This window comes from Uranotaenia lowii, chromosome 2 (assembly GCF_029784155.1).
Source record: "Uranotaenia lowii strain MFRU-FL chromosome 2, ASM2978415v1, whole genome shotgun sequence".
NCBI classification, from domain to species: Eukaryota; Metazoa; Arthropoda; class Insecta; order Diptera; family Culicidae; genus Uranotaenia; species Uranotaenia lowii.
In genome coordinates this window covers 339,979,726-340,001,018 of record NC_073692.1, presented here as the reverse complement: position 1 = coordinate 340,001,018, position 21,293 = coordinate 339,979,726, and the positions used below count along the sequence as shown (strand labels likewise).

At 33.8% G+C, this 21,293-nt stretch overlaps 1 protein-coding gene across 1 annotated transcript in view; it reads right to left on the bottom strand.

Moving 5' to 3' along the window:
* The window catches only part of LOC129746884 (uncharacterized), a 33,357-nt gene extending 13,762 nt beyond the window's left edge, over positions 1-19,595 (bottom strand). The window contains exon 1 of the mRNA XM_055740809.1: positions 19,483-19,595. Within this exon, the coding sequence (XP_055596784.1) occupies positions 19,483-19,506 (24 nt within the window). The 5' untranslated portion in view covers positions 19,507-19,595. The remainder of the gene's footprint in view (positions 1-19,482) is intronic.
* Positions 19,596-21,293: the final 1,698 nt, after the last annotated feature.

Below are 21,293 nucleotides of genomic sequence, written 5' to 3'. Positions count from 1 at the left end.
CTGGATGAAGGACAAAAAAATGCAAATTCAATAAGGATTAAAAATTTGAGTTTGCATTAAAAAACGACCACCCTAGTCAAAAATCTGCAGTATTCGACTTTTATTTTTGATAACCAGAATATTGAGAAGGTTTATCAATCTCATATTATGAATCCTTTATTTACCTCAAAACGCAAAACCATTAGGACAGGGACATGAATCGAAAACAAGTATTTATTTTAAGATTAATTGTCATTGTTATTGTTATAAATAACTGAAAACTGAAATGTAACAATTATCACGCTGTATGTATCCTGACATGTATAATTCTTCGTCGTACAAATATTAATAAGCTTTGTTAGTCAAGTAACAATAGAAAGATTTTCAAAAGATCAGGGGTGAATGGGGATACTTGATTTCAGGAAGAATGACCTTAATGGGTTGAATTCCTATGAAAAAAAACCCGATTTAATACACTTAACAGTGGATTGGAGCCTTTCTAACAGAGTTTAAATTATATTTGGAAATATATAAAATAATATAGAATATACATGATAGATTCCTTCCCTCTGAATCATATAAGTATGATTTCAGATATTCAAACACGAAAAATTCCAATCTCAATATAAAAAAATGATGCCTGATACGTTTTTTTGGGGAAAAGCGAACTGGTATGTAAGGAGCTCATTTTATGTATGGAAAGAATGGTATTTAAACAGTAGAATTTCCAAGATTTATAACACGCTGAAATGGTGCCGTGGTAGCAACCAGAACTTTCACGTTGCTGGTCACGGTTCGAATCTTACTGTTTTTTTATGCTTTTTTTTTACTGAATAAGTAAAACCAACTACAATATTGATGGATAGCCGTGACGCGTGCCCTAGCATGATACCTTTTTTAGAGCTCAACCATGCATAGAGGAAAAATTCCCACAAAAGGAGGGGAAAGTAATATGACTATTAAATGATTAATCTCATTCTGTAAACTAAATCTGAAATCTTATTCTGATTCTAAAGTTTGAATTTTGAGTTACAACACTTAGTCTAATATTTGAATATAAGTTCCAATTTCAAATTCCAGGTTGATCTTTAATCCAAATTCTTAATCAGAATTCTAAATCTGAATTCTCAATCTGAATTCTGAATCTGAACTCTGAATTTGAATTCTAAATCTGTATTCTGAATCTGAATTCTGAATCTGAATTCTGAATCTGAATTCTGAATCTGAATTCTGAATCTGAATTCTGAATCTGAGTTCTGAATCTGAATTCTGAATCTGAATTCTGAATCTGAATTCTGAATCTGAATTCTGAATTCTGAATCTGAATTCTGAATCTTAATTCTGAATCTGAATTCTGAATCTGAATTCTGAATCTGAATTCTGAATCTGAATTCTGAATCTGAATTCTGAATCTGAATTCTGAATCTAAATTCTGAATCTGAATTCTGAATCTGAATTCTGAATCTGAATTCTGAATCTGAATTCTGAATCTGAATTCTGAATCTGAATTCTGAATCTGAATTCTGAATCTGAATTCTGAATCTGAATTCTGAATCGGAATTCTGAATCTGAATTCTGAATCTGAATTCTGAATATGAATTCTGAATCTGAATTCTGGATCTGAATTCTGAATCTGAATTCTGAATCTGAATTCTGAATCTGAATTCTGAATCTGAATTCTGAATCTGAATTCTGAATCTGAATTCTGAATCTGAATTCTGAATCTGAATTCTGAATCTGAATTCTGAATCTGAATTCTGAATCTGAATTCTGAATCTGAATTCTGAATCTGAATTCTGAATCTGAATTCTGAATCTGAATTCTGAATCTGAATTCTTAATCTTGTAAATCTCATTTTGATTGTTTTGCATCACACGGTTTTCAACATTGAAATTTCTTTCATCCAAATTTTTTTTTATGATTTCGGATTTTACAACTTTTAATAGTATGGTTTTACCCCTAAAAGTATGCAGCAAACTTAATTTCAGAAAAATTGTGAAAAAAAGTTTTCACAAAACAAAATCGTGTTTTCATGCGTAATGATCTTTAAGTCATCGCAAATTTATCAAAAATTGTGCAAATTGGTATTCTTGGAGAAACAATTCCAGAATTGAAAATTGATAAAGTGAGGAGAAATTTTACGGATGATGAAAAGAGCGAAAGAACATTTTTGCAAGGAAAATTTATTAACGTACACCATACTTTACCTCGCAACATCCAGCTTCATCAATTTTTAATTCTGATATTCTTTCTCCATGAATCTAAATTTTTCACCGATATGCCGAAAATAAATTTACAAAAATTCTGAATCTGAATTCTGAATCTGAATTCTGATTCTGAATTCTGAATCTGAATTCTGAATCTGAATTCTGAATCTGAATTCTGATTCTGAATTCTGAATCTGAATTCTGAATCTGAATTCTGAATCTGAATTCTGAATCTGAATTCTGAATCTGAATTCTGAATCTGAATTCTGAATCTGAATTCTGAATCTGAATTCTGAATCTGAATTCTGAATCTGAATTCTGAATCTGAATTCTGAATCTGAATCTGAATTCTGAATCTGAATTCTGAATCTGAATTCTGAATCTGAATTCTGAATCTGAATTCTGAATCTGAATTCTGAATCTGAATTCTGAATCTGAATTCTGAATCTGAATTCTGAATCTGAATTCTGAATCTGAATTCTGAATCTGAATTCTGAATCTGAATTCTGAATCTGAATTCTGAATCTGAATTCTGAATCTGAATTCTGAATCTGAATTCTGAATCTGAATTCTGAATCTGAATTCTGAATCTGAATTCTGAATCTGAATTCTGAATCTGAATTCTGAATCTGAATTCTGAATCTGAATTCTGAATCTGAATTCTGAATCTGAATTCTGAATCTGAATTCTGAATCTGAATTCTGAATCTGAATTCTGAATCTGAATTCTGAATCTGAATTCTGAATCTGAATTCTGAATCTGAATTCTGAATCTGAATTCTGAATCTGAATTCTGAATCTGAATTCTTAATCTGAATTCTGAATCTGAATTCTGAATCTAAATTCTGAATCTGAATATGAGTTCTGAATCTGAATTTTGAATTCTGAATTTTGAATCCTGAATTCTGATTCCTAAACCTGTATCCTGAATTTGAAAACTGAATCTGAATTCTGCATCTGAAATTGAATCTAAATTATGTATGAGTATGTAGAAATGAAAAAAAAACATAAATTCATTCTTCAACACGAGTAAAAAAAACGAGGGTCATAAGATCTTCATATAAATTCCCCCCCAACGCAGTTTCCTGTACGGCTCTGCATTTTGTTGACACCCGGCATGGCTTTAGACACTATAATTTCATAAATGAAATTATAATGTCTATAGGCATGGCGGACTCTGAAGGAAACGCCCATCCGCCATTTGCTGCATTGAAAAGCAAGAAGTGTAAGATATAAACACTGTTGCCGTATTTGCCCCAGCAGACTGAGAAACTGCCCAGACCACGGTGCGTCTTAGTAATGCCTTTTACCTATTTGAGTTTGAGCCGCTTTCAATCAAGCGTGCCGATGGTTTATTGGATAGCGCTTGCAACTTGGGATCTGAAGGGTTTTGGTTCAATTCTCGAGTTAATAAAAATATTATTTTTTTATTTTGATTATCTTCAATTTATAAATGATTGCTGGTGCTGCTGCTTCGAGGCGCCACTAGCAACTTTTTTTTATGCCATAATAAGTATGATATGTATTTGGTAAAGAAAACGGTTTCAACTATTTTGTTTTTTTCCCGTTTTTGAAAGGGTTGTGTAGAAAAAAAAATGCATTCTTTTGAGACTAAAATCATTTTAATTGTGCAGCCCAGTTTCGCAAAAACGTTCTAGACATTTTTAAAATGGCACATACAAATCCACGGACATCAACAGAACTCGTCGAGCTGAGTCGATAGGTACCTATAAAGGTATGTCTAAGACCCATAATTAATGATCTCTCAAATCGACCGATAACCAAACCTTTCTGTTAGAAAGGCAAAAATGATGCCTGATACGTTTTTTTGGGGAAAAGCGAACTGGTATGTAAGGAGCTCATTTTATGTATGGAAAGAATGGTATTTAAACAGTAGAATTTCCAAGATTTATAACACGCTGAAATGGTGCCGTGGTAGCAACCAGAACTTTCACGTTGCTGGTCACGGTTCGAATCTTACTGTTTTTTTATGCTTTTTTTTTACTGAATAAGTAAAACCAACTACAATATTGATGGATAGCCGTGACGCGTGCCCTAGCATGATACCTTTTTTAGAGCTCAACCATGCATAGAGGAAAAATTCCCACAAAAGGAGGGGAAAGTAATATGACTATTAAATGATTAATCTCATTCTGTAAACTAAATCTGAAATCTTATTCTGATTCTAAAGTTTGAATTTTGAGTTACAACACTTAGTCTAATATTTGAATATAAGTTCCAATTTCAAATTCCAGGTTGATCTTTAATCCAAATTCTTAATCAGAATTCTAAATCTGAATTCTCAATCTGAATTCTGAATCTGAACTCTGAATTTGAATTCTAAATCTGTATTCTGAATCTGAATTCTGAATCTGAATTCTGAATCTGAATTCTGAATCTGAATTCTGAATCTGAATTCTGAATCTGAGTTCTGAATCTGAATTCTGAATCTGAATTCTGAATCTGAATTCTGAATTCTGAATCTGAATTCTGAATCTTAATTCTGAATCTGAATTCTGAATCTGAATTCTGAATCTGAATTCTGAATCTGAATTCTGAATCTGAATTCTGAATCTGAATTCTGAATCTGAATTCTGAATCTGAATTCTGAATCTAAATTCTGAATCTGAATTCTGAATCTGAATTCTGAATCTGAATTCTGAATCTGAATTCTGAATCTGAATTCTGAATCTGAATTCTGAATCTGAATTCTGAATCTGAATTCTGAATCTGAATTCTGAATCTGAATTCTGAATCGGAATTCTGAATCTGAATTCTGAATCTGAATTCTGAATATGAATTCTGAATCTGAATTCTGGATCTGAATTCTGAATCTGAATTCTGAATCTGAATTCTGAATCTGAATTCTGAATCTGAATTCTGAATCTGAATTCTGAATCTGAATTCTGAATCTGAATTCTGAATCTGAATTCTGAATCTGAATTCTGAATCTGAATTCTGAATCTGAATTCTGAATCTGAATTCTGAATCTGAATTCTGAATCTGAATTCTGAATCTGAATTCTGAATCTGAATTCTTAATCTTGTAAATCTCATTTTGATTGTTTTGCATCACACGGTTTTCAACATTGAAATTTCTTTCATCCAAATTTTTTTTTATGATTTCGGATTTTACAACTTTTAATAGTATGGTTTTACCCCTAAAAGTATGCAGCAAACTTAATTTCAGAAAAATTGTGAAAAAAAGTTTTCACAAAACAAAATCGTGTTTTCATGCGTAATGATCTTTAAGTCATCGCAAATTTATCAAAAACTGTGCAAATTGGTATTCTTGGAGAAACAATTCCAGAATTGAAAATTGATAAAGTGAGGAGAAATTTTACGGATGATGAAAAGAGCGAAAGAACATTTTTGCAAGGAAAATTTATTAACGTACACCATACTTTACCTCGCAACATCCAGCTTCATCAATTTTTAATTCTGATATTCTTTCTCCATGAATCTAAATTTTTCACCGATATGCCGAAAATAAATTTACAAAAATTCTGAATCTGAATTCTGAATCTGAATTCTGATTCTGAATTCTGAATCTGAATTCTGAATCTGAATTCTGAATCTGAATTCTGATTCTGAATTCTGAATCTGAATTCTGAATCTGAATTCTGAATCTGAATTCTGAATCTGAATTCTGAATCTGAATTCTGAATCTGAATTCTGAATCTGAATTCTGAATCTGAATTCTGAATCTGAATCTGAATTCTGAATCTGAATTCTGAATCTGAATTCTGAATCTGAATTCTGAATCTGAATTCTGAATCTGAATTCTGAATCTGAATTCTGAATCTGAATTCTGAATCTGAATTCTGAATCTGAATTCTGAATCTGAATTCTGAATCTGAATTCTGAATCTGAATTCTGAATCTGAATTCTGAATCTGAATTCTGAATCTGAATTCTGAATCTGAATTCTGAATCTGAATTCTGAATCTGAATTCTGAATCTGAATTCTGAATCTGAATTCTGAATCTGAATTCTGAATCTGAATTCTGAATCTGAATTCTGAATCTGAATTCTGAATCTGAATTCTGAATCTGAATTCTGAATCTGAATTCTGAATCTGAATTCTGAATCTGAATTCTGAATCTGAATTCTGAATCTGAATTCTGAATCTGAATTCTGAATCTGAATTCTGAATCTGAATTCTTAATCTGAATTCTGAATCTGAATTCTGAATCTAAATTCTGAATCTGAATATGAGTTCTGAATCTGAATTTTGAATTCTGAATTTTGAATCCTGAATTCTGATTCCTAAACCTGTATCCTGAATTTGAAAACTGAATCTGAATTCTGCATCTGAAATTGAATCTAAATTATGTATGAGTATGTAGAAATGAAAAAAAAAACATAAATTCATTCTTCAACACGAGTAAAAAAAACGAGGGTCATAAGATCTTCATATAAATTCCCCCCCAACGCAGTTTCCTGTACGGCTCTGCATTTTGTTGACACCCGGCATGGCTTTAGACACTATAATTTCATAAATGAAATTATAATGTCTATAGGCATGGCGGACTCTGAAGGAAACGCCCATCCGCCATTTGCTGCATTGAAAAGCAAGAAGTGTAAGATATAAACACTGTTGCCGTATTTGCCCCAGCAGACTGAGAAACTGCCCAGACCACGGTGCGTCTTAGTAATGCCTTTTACCTATTTGAGTTTGAGCCGCTTTCAATCAAGCGTGCCGATGGTTTATTGGATAGCGCTTGCAACTTGGGATCTGAAGGGTTTTGGTTCAATTCTCGAGTTAATAAAAATATTATTTTTTTATTTTGATTATCTTCAATTTATAAATGATTGCTGGTGCTGCTGCTTCGAGGCGCCACTAGCAACTTTTTTTTATGCCATAATAAGTATGATATGTATTTGGTAAAGAAAACGGTTTCAACTATTTTGTTTTTTTCCCGTTTTTGAAAGGGTTGTGTAGAAAAAAAAATGCATTCTTTTGAGACTAAAATCATTTTAATTGTGCAGCCCAGTTTCGCAAAAACGTTCTAGACATTTTTAAAATGGCACATACAAATCCACGGACATCAACAGAACTCGTCGAGCTGAGTCGATAGGTACCTATAAAGGTATGTCTAAGACCCATAATTAATGATCTCTCAAATCGACCGATAACCAAACCTTTCTGTTAGAAAGGCAAAAATGATGCCTGATACGTTTTTTTGGGGAAAAGCGAACTGGTATGTAAGGAGCTCATTTTATGTATGGAAAGAATGGTATTTAAACAGTAGAATTTCCAAGATTTATAACACGCTGAAATGGTGCCGTGGTAGCAACCAGAACTTTCACGTTGCTGGTCACGGTTCGAATCTTACTGTTTTTTTATGCTTTTTTTTTACTGAATAAGTAAAACCAACTACAATATTGATGGATAGCCGTGACGCGTGCCCTAGCATGATACCTTTTTTAGAGCTCAACCATGCATAGAGGAAAAATTCCCACAAAAGGAGGGGAAAGTAATATGACTATTAAATGATTAATCTCATTCTGTAAACTAAATCTGAAATCTTATTCTGATTCTAAAGTTTGAATTTTGAGTTACAACACTTAGTCTAATATTTGAATATAAGTTCCAATTTCAAATTCCAGGTTGATCTTTAATCCAAATTCTTAATCAGAATTCTAAATCTGAATTCTCAATCTGAATTCTGAATCTGAACTCTGAATTTGAATTCTAAATCTGTATTCTGAATCTGAATTCTGAATCTGAATTCTGAATCTGAATTCTGAATCTGAATTCTGAATCTGAATTCTGAATCTGAGTTCTGAATCTGAATTCTGAATCTGAATTCTGAATCTGAATTCTGAATTCTGAATCTGAATTCTGAATCTTAATTCTGAATCTGAATTCTGAATCTGAATTCTGAATCTGAATTCTGAATCTGAATTCTGAATCTGAATTCTGAATCTGAATTCTGAATCTAAATTCTGAATCTGAATTCTGAATCTGAATTCTGAATCTGAATTCTGAATCTGAATTCTGAATCTGAATTCTGAATCTGAATTCTGAATCTGAATTCTGAATCTGAATTCTGAATCTGAATTCTGAATCTGAATTCTGAATCGGAATTCTGAATCTGAATTCTGAATCTGAATTCTGAATATGAATTCTGAATCTGAATTCTGGATCTGAATTCTGAATCTGAATTCTGAATCTGAATTCTGAATCTGAATTCTGAATCTGAATTCTGAATCTGAATTCTGAATCTGAATTCTGAATCTGAATTCTGAATCTGAATTCTGAATCTGAATTCTGAATCTGAATTCTGAATCTGAATTCTGAATCTGAATTCTGAATCTGAATTCTGAATCTGAATTCTGAATCTGAATTCTTAATCTTGTAAATCTCATTTTGATTGTTTTGCATCACACGGTTTTCAACATTGAAATTTCTTTCATCCAAATTTTTTTTTATGATTTCGGATTTTACAACTTTTAATAGTATGGTTTTACCCCTAAAAGTATGCAGCAAACTTAATTTCAGAAAAATTGTGAAAAAAAGTTTTCACAAAACAAAATCGTGTTTTCATGCGTAATGATCTTTAAGTCATCGCAAATTTATCAAAAACTGTGCAAATTGGTATTCTTGGAGAAACAATTCCAGAATTGAAAATTGATAAAGTGAGGAGAAATTTTACGGATGATGAAAAGAGCGAAAGAACATTTTTGCAAGGAAAATTTATTAACGTACACCATACTTTACCTCGCAACATCCAGCTTCATCAATTTTTAATTCTGATATTCTTTCTCCATGAATCTAAATTTTTCACCGATATGCCGAAAATAAATTTACAAAAATTCTGAATCTGAATTCTGAATCTGAATTCTGATTCTGAATTCTGAATCTGAATTCTGAATCTGAATTCTGAATCTGAATTCTGAATCTGAATTCTGATTCTGAATTCTGAATCTGAATTCTGAATCTGAATTCTGAATCTGAATTCTGAATCTGAATTCTGAATCTGAATTCTGAATCTGAATTCTGAATCTGAATTCTGAATCTGAATTCTGAATCTGAATTCTGAATCTGAATCTGAATTCTGAATCTGAATTCTGAATCTGAATTCTGAATCTGAATTCTGAATCTGAATTCTGAATCTGAATTCTGAATCTGAATTCTGAATCTGAATTCTGAATCTGAATTCTGAATCTGAATTCTGAATCTGAATTCTGAATCTGAATTCTGAATCTGAATTCTGAATCTGAATTCTGAATCTGAATTCTGAATCTGAATTCTGAATCTGAATTCTGAATCTGAATTCTGAATCTGAATTCTGAATCTGAATTCTGAATCTGAATTCTGAATCTGAATTCTGAATCTGAATTCTGAATCTGAATTCTGAATCTGAATTCTGAATCTGAATTCTGAATCTGAATTCTGAATCTGAATTCTGAATCTGAATTCTGAATCTGAATTCTGAATCTGAATTCTGAATCTGAATTCTGAATCTGAATTCTGAATCTGAATTCTGAATCTGAATTCTGAATCTGAATTCTGAATCTGAATTCTGAATCTGAATTCTTAATCTGAATTCTGAATCTGAATTCTGAATCTAAATTCTGAATCTGAATATGAGTTCTGAATCTGAATTTTGAATTCTGAATTTTGAATCCTGAATTCTGATTCCTAAACCTGTATCCTGAATTTGAAAACTGAATCTGAATTCTGCATCTGAAATTGAATCTAAATTATGTATGAGTATGTAGAAATGAAAAAAAAACATAAATTCATTCTTCAACACGAGTAAAAAAAACGAGGGTCATAAGATCTTCATATAAATTCCCCCCCAACGCAGTTTCCTGTACGGCTCTGCATTTTGTTGACACCCGGCATGGCTTTAGACACTATAATTTCATAAATGAAATTATAATGTCTATAGGCATGGCGGACTCTGAAGGAAACGCCCATCCGCCATTTGCTGCATTGAAAAGCAAGAAGTGTAAGATATAAACACTGTTGCCGTATTTGCCCCAGCAGACTGAGAAACTGCCCAGACCACGGTGCGTCTTAGTAATGCCTTTTACCTATTTGAGTTTGAGCCGCTTTCAATCAAGCGTGCCGATGGTTTATTGGATAGCGCTTGCAACTTGGGATCTGAAGGGTTTTGGTTCAATTCTCGAGTTAATAAAAATATTATTTTTTTATTTTGATTATCTTCAATTTATAAATGATTGCTGGTGCTGCTGCTTCGAGGCGCCACTAGCAACTTTTTTTTATGCCATAATAAGTATGATATGTATTTGGTAAAGAAAACGGTTTCAACTATTTTGTTTTTTTCCCGTTTTTGAAAGGGTTGTGTAGAAAAAAAAATGCATACTTTTGAGACTAAAATCATTTTAATTGTGCAGCCCAGTTTCGCAAAAACGTTCTAGACATTTTTAAAATGGCACATACAAATCCACGGACATCAACAGAACTCGTCGAGCTGAGTCGATAGGTACCTATAAAGGTATGTCTAAGACCCATAATTAATGATCTCTCAAATCGACCGATAACCAAACCTTTCTGTTAGAAAGGCAAAAAAGAAAAAAAGGGATTCTTGATCCCCGATTCTTATTTTCATCATATCTTTCTGGGAAAATTTAACAACTAGCTAAATAGCTGTCTTTGGAAATTTCTGAGAGCCTGTAATTTCATGTTCATATGCTCCCAAAAGTATTTTCGTTAGACGAAAAAAATTGTGATATTTTTCATGTCAAAGGAGACATGCTCCTTAATTCAGGGTGCCTTGACCCTTGGCAAAAATTTAGCAAACTCCAAAGATAAATGGTCCGTTGACTATTTTTTATCATTTATAAGTTCTCATTTAACAGTTTGTAAGTATCAGTCAAAGCGAATTCTAAAAGTTTGTTTACTATACCCTAGAGTTATTGCATACTTTAAGGCGCAATTTTCTAGTTTTTAGATAAATACAGTATTTTGAGTCCTGGTTCCCAGATAATTAATAAACATTGGTTGGACAAATGTGGACAATTTCGTGATAACCAATGATCAAGATCCATTGAGAAAAAAAACATATCTTTTAGGACTTTAGGGATTTTTTTTTTTTCATTATAGAGACTTTCAGCCTCGGACTGGTTCGTCTGACTTTAGGGATCAATTAAACCCATAACATACTGTACATGTTACATACATGTTGGAAAACTTTTTCTCAAAAACGATTCTCTAACGATTGACAAATTGGGAAAAATGTTGTAAAAACTTTTTTTAAACAAGGTTTACTAGCTCATTTTTTTTATATTTGTTGAGTAACAGCATTGTTGTTTTGTTCTATTTGGCATATTTCCCTAGAACATTTGATATTTAAAAGACATTTCGGTTTCGAAATATAGTGAAGGAATCAAGTATCCTCACTCTCCCCTATCGAATTTGGGACTGTCTTTTATCTAGTGAGTATTTTATGTGCCAATGCTAATTGAAGTAAAGCGGGCCATAGACTACACAAATTGGCCTGTACAAATTCGATGATTCCGCGTCGATTGTTTGATCTATGCTCGCCCACACACTATACAAACATATTTTACGCGAACACAATTGATTTCTGGCGAAAACAGCAACAGCAACAAAAAAAAACATCTCCACCCCGGCTGGGAGAATGTTTTGTACAAAATATTTCGATCCCGACCGATTTTTCTCCAATCGTTTGGGCGCTCTTTCAAGCAGTGCCATACACTATGCAAATCGTGCTCACAGCGACAAAATTTCATCGAATTTCATCGCATTTGTACAAATGTTGTGTAGTCTGTGGCCCGCTTAATACAGTTGCCAGTGGACAGCCAAACGATACGGTTCGAATTCATGTGAGCTCCGTGCGCAGGTGTTGCTTTCGTGTTATTGGTGAAAAAGGACTGTGCGATGTTTTTTTTTGCCGCTAAGCAGGCCAGTGGGCTTCCGTGTGTGCCTGTGTTGGTGTAACCAAAGTGAACACATCTAAATAAGAGGAAGTGGTACAAGAGAGGGAGAGATATCGACATTCACGCTCTCGCACGAATGTTCGGTATGCGTATGAATAAATTCTTCGCCAGTACGAGATGGAACGGGCCCAAGCCAGCGAATGATGAACCAATTTGGTGAGATCTTTCCATATTTTTCATTTAACTAAAATTGTTGGTATTTGTGAGGCAGTAGTTTGCACTCAGTCCTCACGTGGAGAGAGGCGGGGGTTTCAGTTATCGGAATGGTGGCTAAGTATGAATTCCATCTGAATGGTTTCCAACACGTTTTGAACATTATTAAAGAAGTTCCTCTAGCATTTCGGGATTAGCTCGTGCGATGTCTGTAATCAATAATTGATATCTTGAAGTAACATGTCATAAAATAAGTTTTTAAACACTGGCTTTGTTAAGGGAATATTAACTTGGTTAACATTACTACTTAGATAACTTTTTTATTCACAATAGTTTTAGTGAAAAAGCGTACATTATTAGTGTAACTATCATGTAAGGGCTCGCGTTTGGCAACGAAATCGCACTGCAACTGATTTTTTGGTTTTATTGAGGTAGTTTTCATTCAAAGAATTCAAATGACAACAATTTGTAATTTATACAAAAATTAAGGTTGAGAAAATTTTTTTTAGTGAATAAGTATAAATTGCTTTAAACTCAAGTTAATGAGGTTTGATCATGAAAACTTGTAGCATTGTTCAATACGGATTAGTAGAATGACATTCGTGCAATTAAATTTACAGAGTTCCATTAACAGCAAGTTTTTTCAAATAGAAATAGTGTCAGGTAGCAATTTTCAATTTCCTTATTTCCAAAGCCTAATGTTTTAAAGGATATTTATTAATCATGCCTTTCAAGTATAAATAAAATTCATCTCACAATTATTATTAAATTCATCTCATCTACACCTTTAATCTCTTCATATATTATTCATCCGCCGTTATTATTCATTCATATTATATTTTTATCATTTTGATTATATTTCATATTGAATTAATTTTATATTGATTATAATTGACTACATTTAAAATTTATAAGATTTCATTTATATTGTTATATGTTTAATTATTGTAATTATATATTTACTAGAGAGAAAGCATCTGGGGATAACCCAAAGCGATTATTGCAAGCGGAGTGGAGTGCCAACCATTGTAGGTTTCTGAGGGTTGGATGCTTTCCCTCGACGAACCATCGGCCGTGGAAGCCCTAGAATTTAATTCGAAGGCCAAGCCACACAGACATAGGCTGGACCTTGCTACCGATGGGGGACCCATACATACATACATACAATGCTAATTGAAGTAATACATAAAAAAAATCTGTCTGGAAACTAAGATAATTCAAGTTCTTTAGAATCGTGGATCAAATTGACCAAATTTTCTGAATAACTTAATTTTAAAATGTTGTACAATTCATGATTCGCTTATTTTAACATACAATTCGAAGAATAAAACAACTTAAAGTGCAAACCTCGGTTTAGTTGAAAAGCTTTTAGGATGCAAAATGTGCAACTGGCTTGCAGTCAAAAAACCTGGTTATTTTTAATTATGAGATTATTTAAATTTTAAATGGTTAAATTGAACCTTGATCAAGCTTGTTTTTTAATTAAATACAGGATTAAAAACTCTTGCTGTTCTTCAATAAATTATAAACTCCAATCGTATATGTATAATTCAATCATTTCTTATCCTAGCAATCGATTCTCACGAAGGATAATTTACGAAATAATGAGAATATTTCTCGAATACGGAATGCGTATACGGAATGTTCTCTACAAAATGGTCATCTAGATTCTAACTGCTTTGTTGAAATTTTAAATTTAGGTTTGAACGGTTTCTTATGAAATGCACTATTTATCTCCAAATTTTGTTCATAACTTTTCAAATTTTGCCTGCACCACAAATTTGCATTTGCCAATTAAATGACTATGACTTGAAACATTTGACTTGAAATGGTTATCTGAGCTCTGAGTTTGTTATTTGTTCTCTGAACATTTTTCAACCCCTATTGTGTTAATACAAAACTAACTTAAACTCAAGTAGCTTGGAAAATCATGAATATTTTTAATCAAATATTCACAAACTATTCTTGAGATCAAAAGAAATTGGCACATGGTATTTAAATAATAATATCTTTTAAAATTATCTATGATAAATTTTTCCACAAGTTGCAAAAAATAATTTACAAAAAAAAGTATTTCTTAGAAAATCGCTAACATTTATGTAAATTTCAAAATTTGACCGAAATTTTTAGTTTTATTAAATAAGAAACACCATCCTGCATTTAACGATCAAAGTATGAAAGAAAATTACAAAACAAGCACTTTTTTTTGTTTCGATTATAGTCGTTTTTCCATCTTTATGGCATTCGCGACCTTATCAAGGTTGCAGTTGGCGGATCGTTATTGAAAAACTATCCGATACAACTGTGTTCGATGTTTACTCTTGGGCTCGAACTCGCGGACATCGGCTCAGGAGACAACAGACAAAACAAGCACACAAAACACCTATTACAGCTAAAATTTTCTTTAAATAATTTATAAACTGGCCCAAATCAACGGAAAATCATGTTGATTTTCGAGTACTAAATAATAAACTCATACCATTGAAGGTATATTAAATGTCTGTAAAAATCAGGAATTTTGAAACCAGGCCTAGAAAAAGTGAAATTTGATCCCAAATCTACTCAGTCCAGTGATCAGTTAGATACAGAATGGTAAACGAGTAGTCGTTTTCCAACTTTGACGATAAAAATGCATTATGTTTTTCATACGAGTATCGTCAAACATGGATATTTTTGCAATTTCTGCTCAGCTTCAAACTAAACGGCTTAATAATTAAAATTTAATTTAAATTTCCATGAAGTGATCTGCAAACCAATTCCTATGTATATGGGGTATAAGCGTGAAAATTATATATTTGAAGTTAATAATATCAAACGATTCTTCAACGATAAGCTGTAGCAGTCCAGGCCAGTTTACAATAAAACCTTAAATGTTAACCATGAAAAACAACAGGATTCACGTTGATTCCATTAATTCTTCTGTTTCTAAGAACTCAAGTCTTTTTTTAACTTTTCATCTGATAAATGATGCAAAAGCTTGTTTGCTACAATATAAATGAAGAAAAACATCCTTCGAAGCCAAAGGTTAGCGTTATTTTGAGAAAGAATGACATGGACCATCTTACCTCAATGGTGCGTCTTGAACAGTTTTCCCCTACTTCTATTGCCTAACTCCAGTAGGCGATCCATTTCTAAAACGTGCAAGGAAAATAATAAAAAGTTCAAATTTACCGAGATAGCAAGGTGAACGCTCGTGGAGGCCAAAAAAGTAACTTCCACTTCTTCGAGGTGAAGCTCACCCCACAGCCGAGATAAAGTGAGTCGAGCAGGAAAAAAATAAAATTCACCGAGAAAAAGGTGAATCCAAAAATAAGAAAACCTTACCTCTTAGCGAAGTGAAGTTCGCCTGAAACGTGCTGAATAAAAAGGTACAATTCACATAGAGAAAAGGTAAATCCAAAAAATGTTAAACTTACCTCGTAGCGAGGTTAAGTTTACCTGGATTGAGCTGTACAAAATGGTAGAATTCATATCCAAAAAAGGAAACTATTTGCCGAACCCGTTTATTGACGTTAAGATGTTTTGTCATTCAGGAACAAATTTTGCTTCGTAACCAGTATGTGAAAATCGGAACAGTACGGTAAATGTTTTCTTAGATTTCCTTTAGTTGTTCTGGCTCTCGTCATAATACTTTGCTTTTGTTACGGATTGGCCCACAGAGCTTCGAAGTGTTTTCCACGTTGTTTCGGAACAATCCCCCAATATCATTCCGGAAAAGCAGGACCTGACTGGATTAGTCGAACAGAGAAGGACATGAATGTGTTTACGAAATGCAGGAGGATTCAGCGGCCATGGTGGCTCGGAAGAACGCAGATATGATGACCGTGAAGAAGTAGGAGTTCGGCAATGTAGCAAAACGAAGATAACCCAGTCGAATTGCCACGGACCTGGCGAAGAAAGTTAGCCTGGACTTGCCTCATCAATATTTTTGTAAACACGGTAAAACATTCCTAGTTATAAGGTGAAAGTCCCTATTTATGTTATAAAAAAGTTCCTATTTATCTTTCAAAAAACGAAATTCATTCAAAAATTGATATTTAAAAACCAAACCAAGTAGCATTTACCTTTTAAACCAGTAAATAGGAAAACGGTATTATTTTTTTCCATTTTTCTAGGTGAATGCAGGAAGGGTTAAAATTCAAGTTTTTGCTTAGTGAATGAAAGAAAGGATAAAACTTTCCGGAAAGATGGATTGAAAAAAATCACCTATGCTTCTCAGTAAATTTAACCTCTTTTTTTATCATCCGAGCACATCCGAGTAACTTTAGATTACCTTTAGCGAGATACCAGTTAAAGTTTTGACGTTTTGTAATTAAGATAAAATGTAATAAAAATAGTGTAATATTTATGTGAATTTAAAATTTACATTAGGACTCTGACTTTTTCCTTCAGAGTTCTCTTAAAAATTAGGTGAACCTGTTTTTTGTCTTCTACTACACTCAAGCAAATTCTTATTATAATTTTCATAAGATTCGCCTTTTAGAGTGTCAATTTTCATACGAAATTGTTATTGAATTAAATAAAATAAAATTCTGTTCTACAGAGCTCATAAGTTTGTAGATAAAGTTTCTATCGAAAATAAAAGCGAGAAGGAATGTAGAGGTGAGATGAAAGATATGCAGAAGATGAATCAAATTTATTAAAAATGAAATAAAATAATAATGATATTCGGCAACACTGGAGATATAAAATAAAATAAAATTCTATGGCAATTGTTATTTTGGCAACACTAGTCAAAACATTTAAAACAAAGTCAGTCAGTCATTGATTTATTTTTGTGAACAACAGACGTGTCTGAGTGAATCTTCGAATTTTTTGAGATTCGTAAGAATCGTAAAATCTTGACAAAAAAATGAACACATTTAGTCCATCAGTCATTTTTAACCGTCAAAGTTGTCAAGTTATTAATTTTATTCGCCTTATTTAAAAGTTTGAATTGACCTTTTTTTTGTTAACGCTTAACATATTTGTAAACCCATTTTTTTTTCCAGCACGTTGACCGAGAAAAAAACCCAAGGTCAAAGGACCGACTGCGGCCTGACAACTTCTTTGGAACCGGGTATTGATGTGCTGCTGATGGTGACCATAATTGATGGAATTTCAAACAAATTAGCCGAAAAATAAATTGAAAGCTTTGAATATCAATTGTTTTAAATTATTGTTATCATACGAAACATATCCTGTTTTAATAAGACCCTCGTATGAAAAGCAACAACCTCTCATTGAAGTAAGTGTTAATCTGCAGAATTCAACCCTGTAATAACACAATCTTATTAGTTCAAATGATTTTTCTAATGGCGCCGTGATAACCATCAAGCGGTTGATTGAGTTTGAAAAACTCGAGTTCTTTTTGCCAATCAAAACGCAGTAGGCACAATTTTCCCGTTTGTTTGGATAACGTGCCGCTATCAAGCCTACCCCTTTTCATGTGCCATGTTACGTTTTGGAAAATGCACTTTTGGAATTTCTGCTTCTATGTGGAAGCTTTAACGTTGATTTTTTTATCATTGTTTTTCTGTCGGCATGTATAGTAAATACCTTCTAATGACAAAATTTTTGCTTAAGATTAGTTAAAAAAAATGTATAAAGGAGAGCCATTTTTCCTTTACTTTGGGTAGATGAGGGCAGAACGAGCACCCGGGGCGATGTGAGTTACGAAGAATAGTTGCGTAGTTCTTCATTCATTTTCTTTATCTTTATTGTTCCTATAGTATTAATTTTTCAAGGAAAAAAAATAAATCTTCTTTTAAATCTTACAGAAATATTTGAAAAAACCCAACTTGATTCTCACGTATCGAAAAAAAAATTTTTTTCAAGCGCCGGAAAATAAGCTTTAGGGATCGATAGATCATCTTGAAAAGTGCTAGAATTTTAGATAAAATCTAGATTAAGTTAAAAATGTAATTATTATAAATCTCCTAAGAGGACGAATGACCAAGTTGGTTAAAATCCTCTATAAATAAACAAAATAGAATAGAATAGAATAGATAGATCATCTTGAACAATAATGTACACACTGCTACATGATGTACACATTGTCCTCAATTTTTACCTTCATTTTTCACTATAATAAATTTTAAAATGCGTTTTTACTTTAACTTGTTGACTCGGGGCGAACAGAGCACTATTGATCGGGGCATCTTGAGCATTTTCTGTCGTAAAATCTAGTAGCGAACTCAATTCGATGAAGTCAATTCAATTATAGAGTTACAACTTTTCATCAGATTTCATCTGATGAGTTGGCGTAGAGGTAAGGTGTAGGAAAGGCAACTCAGAGGACTCGAGTTCGATTCCTGATCGAAACGATTTTTTTTTATTCATTTACTATTCATGATTGATTATTTTGATTGTTGCATTATACGGCTAGTCGCATAATCTGCCATACAAAGTACCTAAAAATAGTGTATGAGTTTATATAATTTTTTCGTCTTCTACAAACACACATATAATATTTTGTCGTTGCTTTGTTTGATGGATGATCATTCCAGGTGAGGTTTTTATTTTTGGAGTGGCTACTGGAGCTGGGCGATAGAAGTATGTTAACTCTTAACAACAGAATGAGCTAAAAAAAAATTATTGAACTTATCAATGACACAAAGCATGCTTCGATTAGAAATGATGTGCAATAAAATTGCCTTACATATTTGCAATCTTTCAAATTCAGTAATTATATGATGGCTCTCTGTATCATAATTTGAACCTAAAAATTACTATGTCTATGTCTTTTCAATGCAATGCAAAGTTCATTTTAATATTGGTTAAATTGGTATGGTAGCATATTTCGGTTTATTAATTATATTTAAAAAAAACTAAGTGTCTACAGTTTTGAACTCTTCCCTTAAATTATATACCTAAAAGGTTTTTCAACGAAATGGTAGATCGAATCAGGAGAAACTTCTGCATCATAAACAATCAAACTTTTTAATTGCATCATAATGTTTTACAAACTGTCTAACCCTTCATGCGTCGAGTATTGATCCAATAAATACAGTGCTATTATGGCGATACCTTACCTTGTTTAAAAATCACCGGCGATATCCACCGTTAAATTATTTCAACAAAAACATCTTCACCCCAACCGGCTTGAGAGTTCACAGATTGTAATTAAAAATTAATTTATCCCCATGATAGGGCTCTTAGAATGACCAGGCCGGAAAATTTAACCCGATCCTTCAGCAATTACCAGCCAAAATCTGTCTGTACTTACCAGCGGGAGAAAGTGCTTCATCATGACCCACTGAAACCCACTCTAGGTATCCGTGTTATGTTAATTCTAACCCCTTTTCACGGCTGCTGCTGCTTCTGCTGCTCGAATCCCACTCACTTTCCGGGTCAAAAAGTCAATCACATCACCGGCAAACAGCAAACGCGCCCACCCGAAAAAATCACAACGATCTGCTCGTCCCGGAACGTTTTGAAAAACTAAAACCCCTCCGAAAAAGTTTCCAATATTTCAAGCCGGCAGACGAGACTCAACGAAAGCAGCTAAAATCCTCACAGAGGAACACACCCATCAGAACTGGACCCCGGCCATCGGATCGTCCAGCATCTCGTGTTGTTTCCTGACCACCGCCGTGCTCCACCTGATTATGCTACCATGGGGAAAAAGGGAACCTGACAATGCCATCAACGCCGGGTGCACACCGGGCGAGGGTCACTAATTCATATGCCCGCCATCCTGGTTCCAACCCTTTCCCTGACCTTAGCTTTGGGAAATAAGCGACAGCAGAAAAAAAATCGCACATTCTAACGATAATGCCCGGTATCCACAGGTGGAAAATGCAGGAGAAAGAGATGACAAAAAATTCACGGAAACATCCCAAACATCGTACACCGGGACGCGATTAGATTAACTGAAGTAACAACAAACCTTTCTTGGATGCAAGAACACCGTGTATTGTTCAAATAATTTGGAACATAATCTATTCAGAATATCACCACACTTGTGTCAATTGTCTTTTTGAATAACTTTTATGAAATTCCAAAGTATGATTATCATGATTGACTTTGATAGGTTCCGCTTGACAATAGCCCAGTATTTCTCAATTGGGCGGAGCTCTGGCGTGTTGGGAGGGTTCTTGTCCTTGGGAATCACCTGCACGTTGTTGGCGGTACGCCGCTCCATGGCCTTTTTACCGTAATAGCAAGATGCCAAATCCAGCCAAAACAGTACGGAACAACCGTGTTTCTTCAGGAAAGGCAGCAGACGTTTATTCAAACACTCTTTCACGTAAATTTCTTGGTTGACAGTCCCGGAAGCTATGAAAATATTGCTTTTCAAGCCACAGGTACAGATGGCTTGCCAAACCAGATATTTCTTCGCGAACTTTGACAGTTTAACGTGCTTGAAAATATCTGCTACCTTTCCCCTTCCCTTTGCCGTATAAATAAAACTCCTGTCCCGGAAGCTGCTTGTAGTCGGCTTTGACGTAGGTTTCGACGTCTATTACCACGCACTCAAACTTCGTCAGCATCGTCGTGTACAGCCTCCGGGATCGCCCTTTGGCCGTCGTATTTCGTTTATCATCGCGATTTGGGGTCACTATCTTCTTGTAAGTCGATAGTCCAGCTCGTTTTTTGGCTCGATGCACGGTTGTAGACGATACACCCAGCTTATTTGCGGCATCTCGGAGAGAGGGGTTAGGGTTTAGCTTGAAACAACCGGCAACTCTTTTTGTCGTCTCTGCGGCTTTTCGATTTTCCCGCGATCCTGGCTTCCTGGCTGTCGACAAACGTTCCCAAACACTTTAATTACATTTGTAACGATTGATTTGGCAACTTTTAGCGTTTTTGCCAGCTTTGCGTGCGAGTAGCTCGAATTTTCGCGATGCGCGAACAAAATTTGATACGCCGCTCTTCTTTCTTGGACTGCGTTTTTAAAAGTAAAGAGTTAATTCCAAAACCAACACACACACACACACACACACACACACACACACACACACACACACACACACACACACACACACACACACACACACACACACACACACACACACACACACACACACACACACA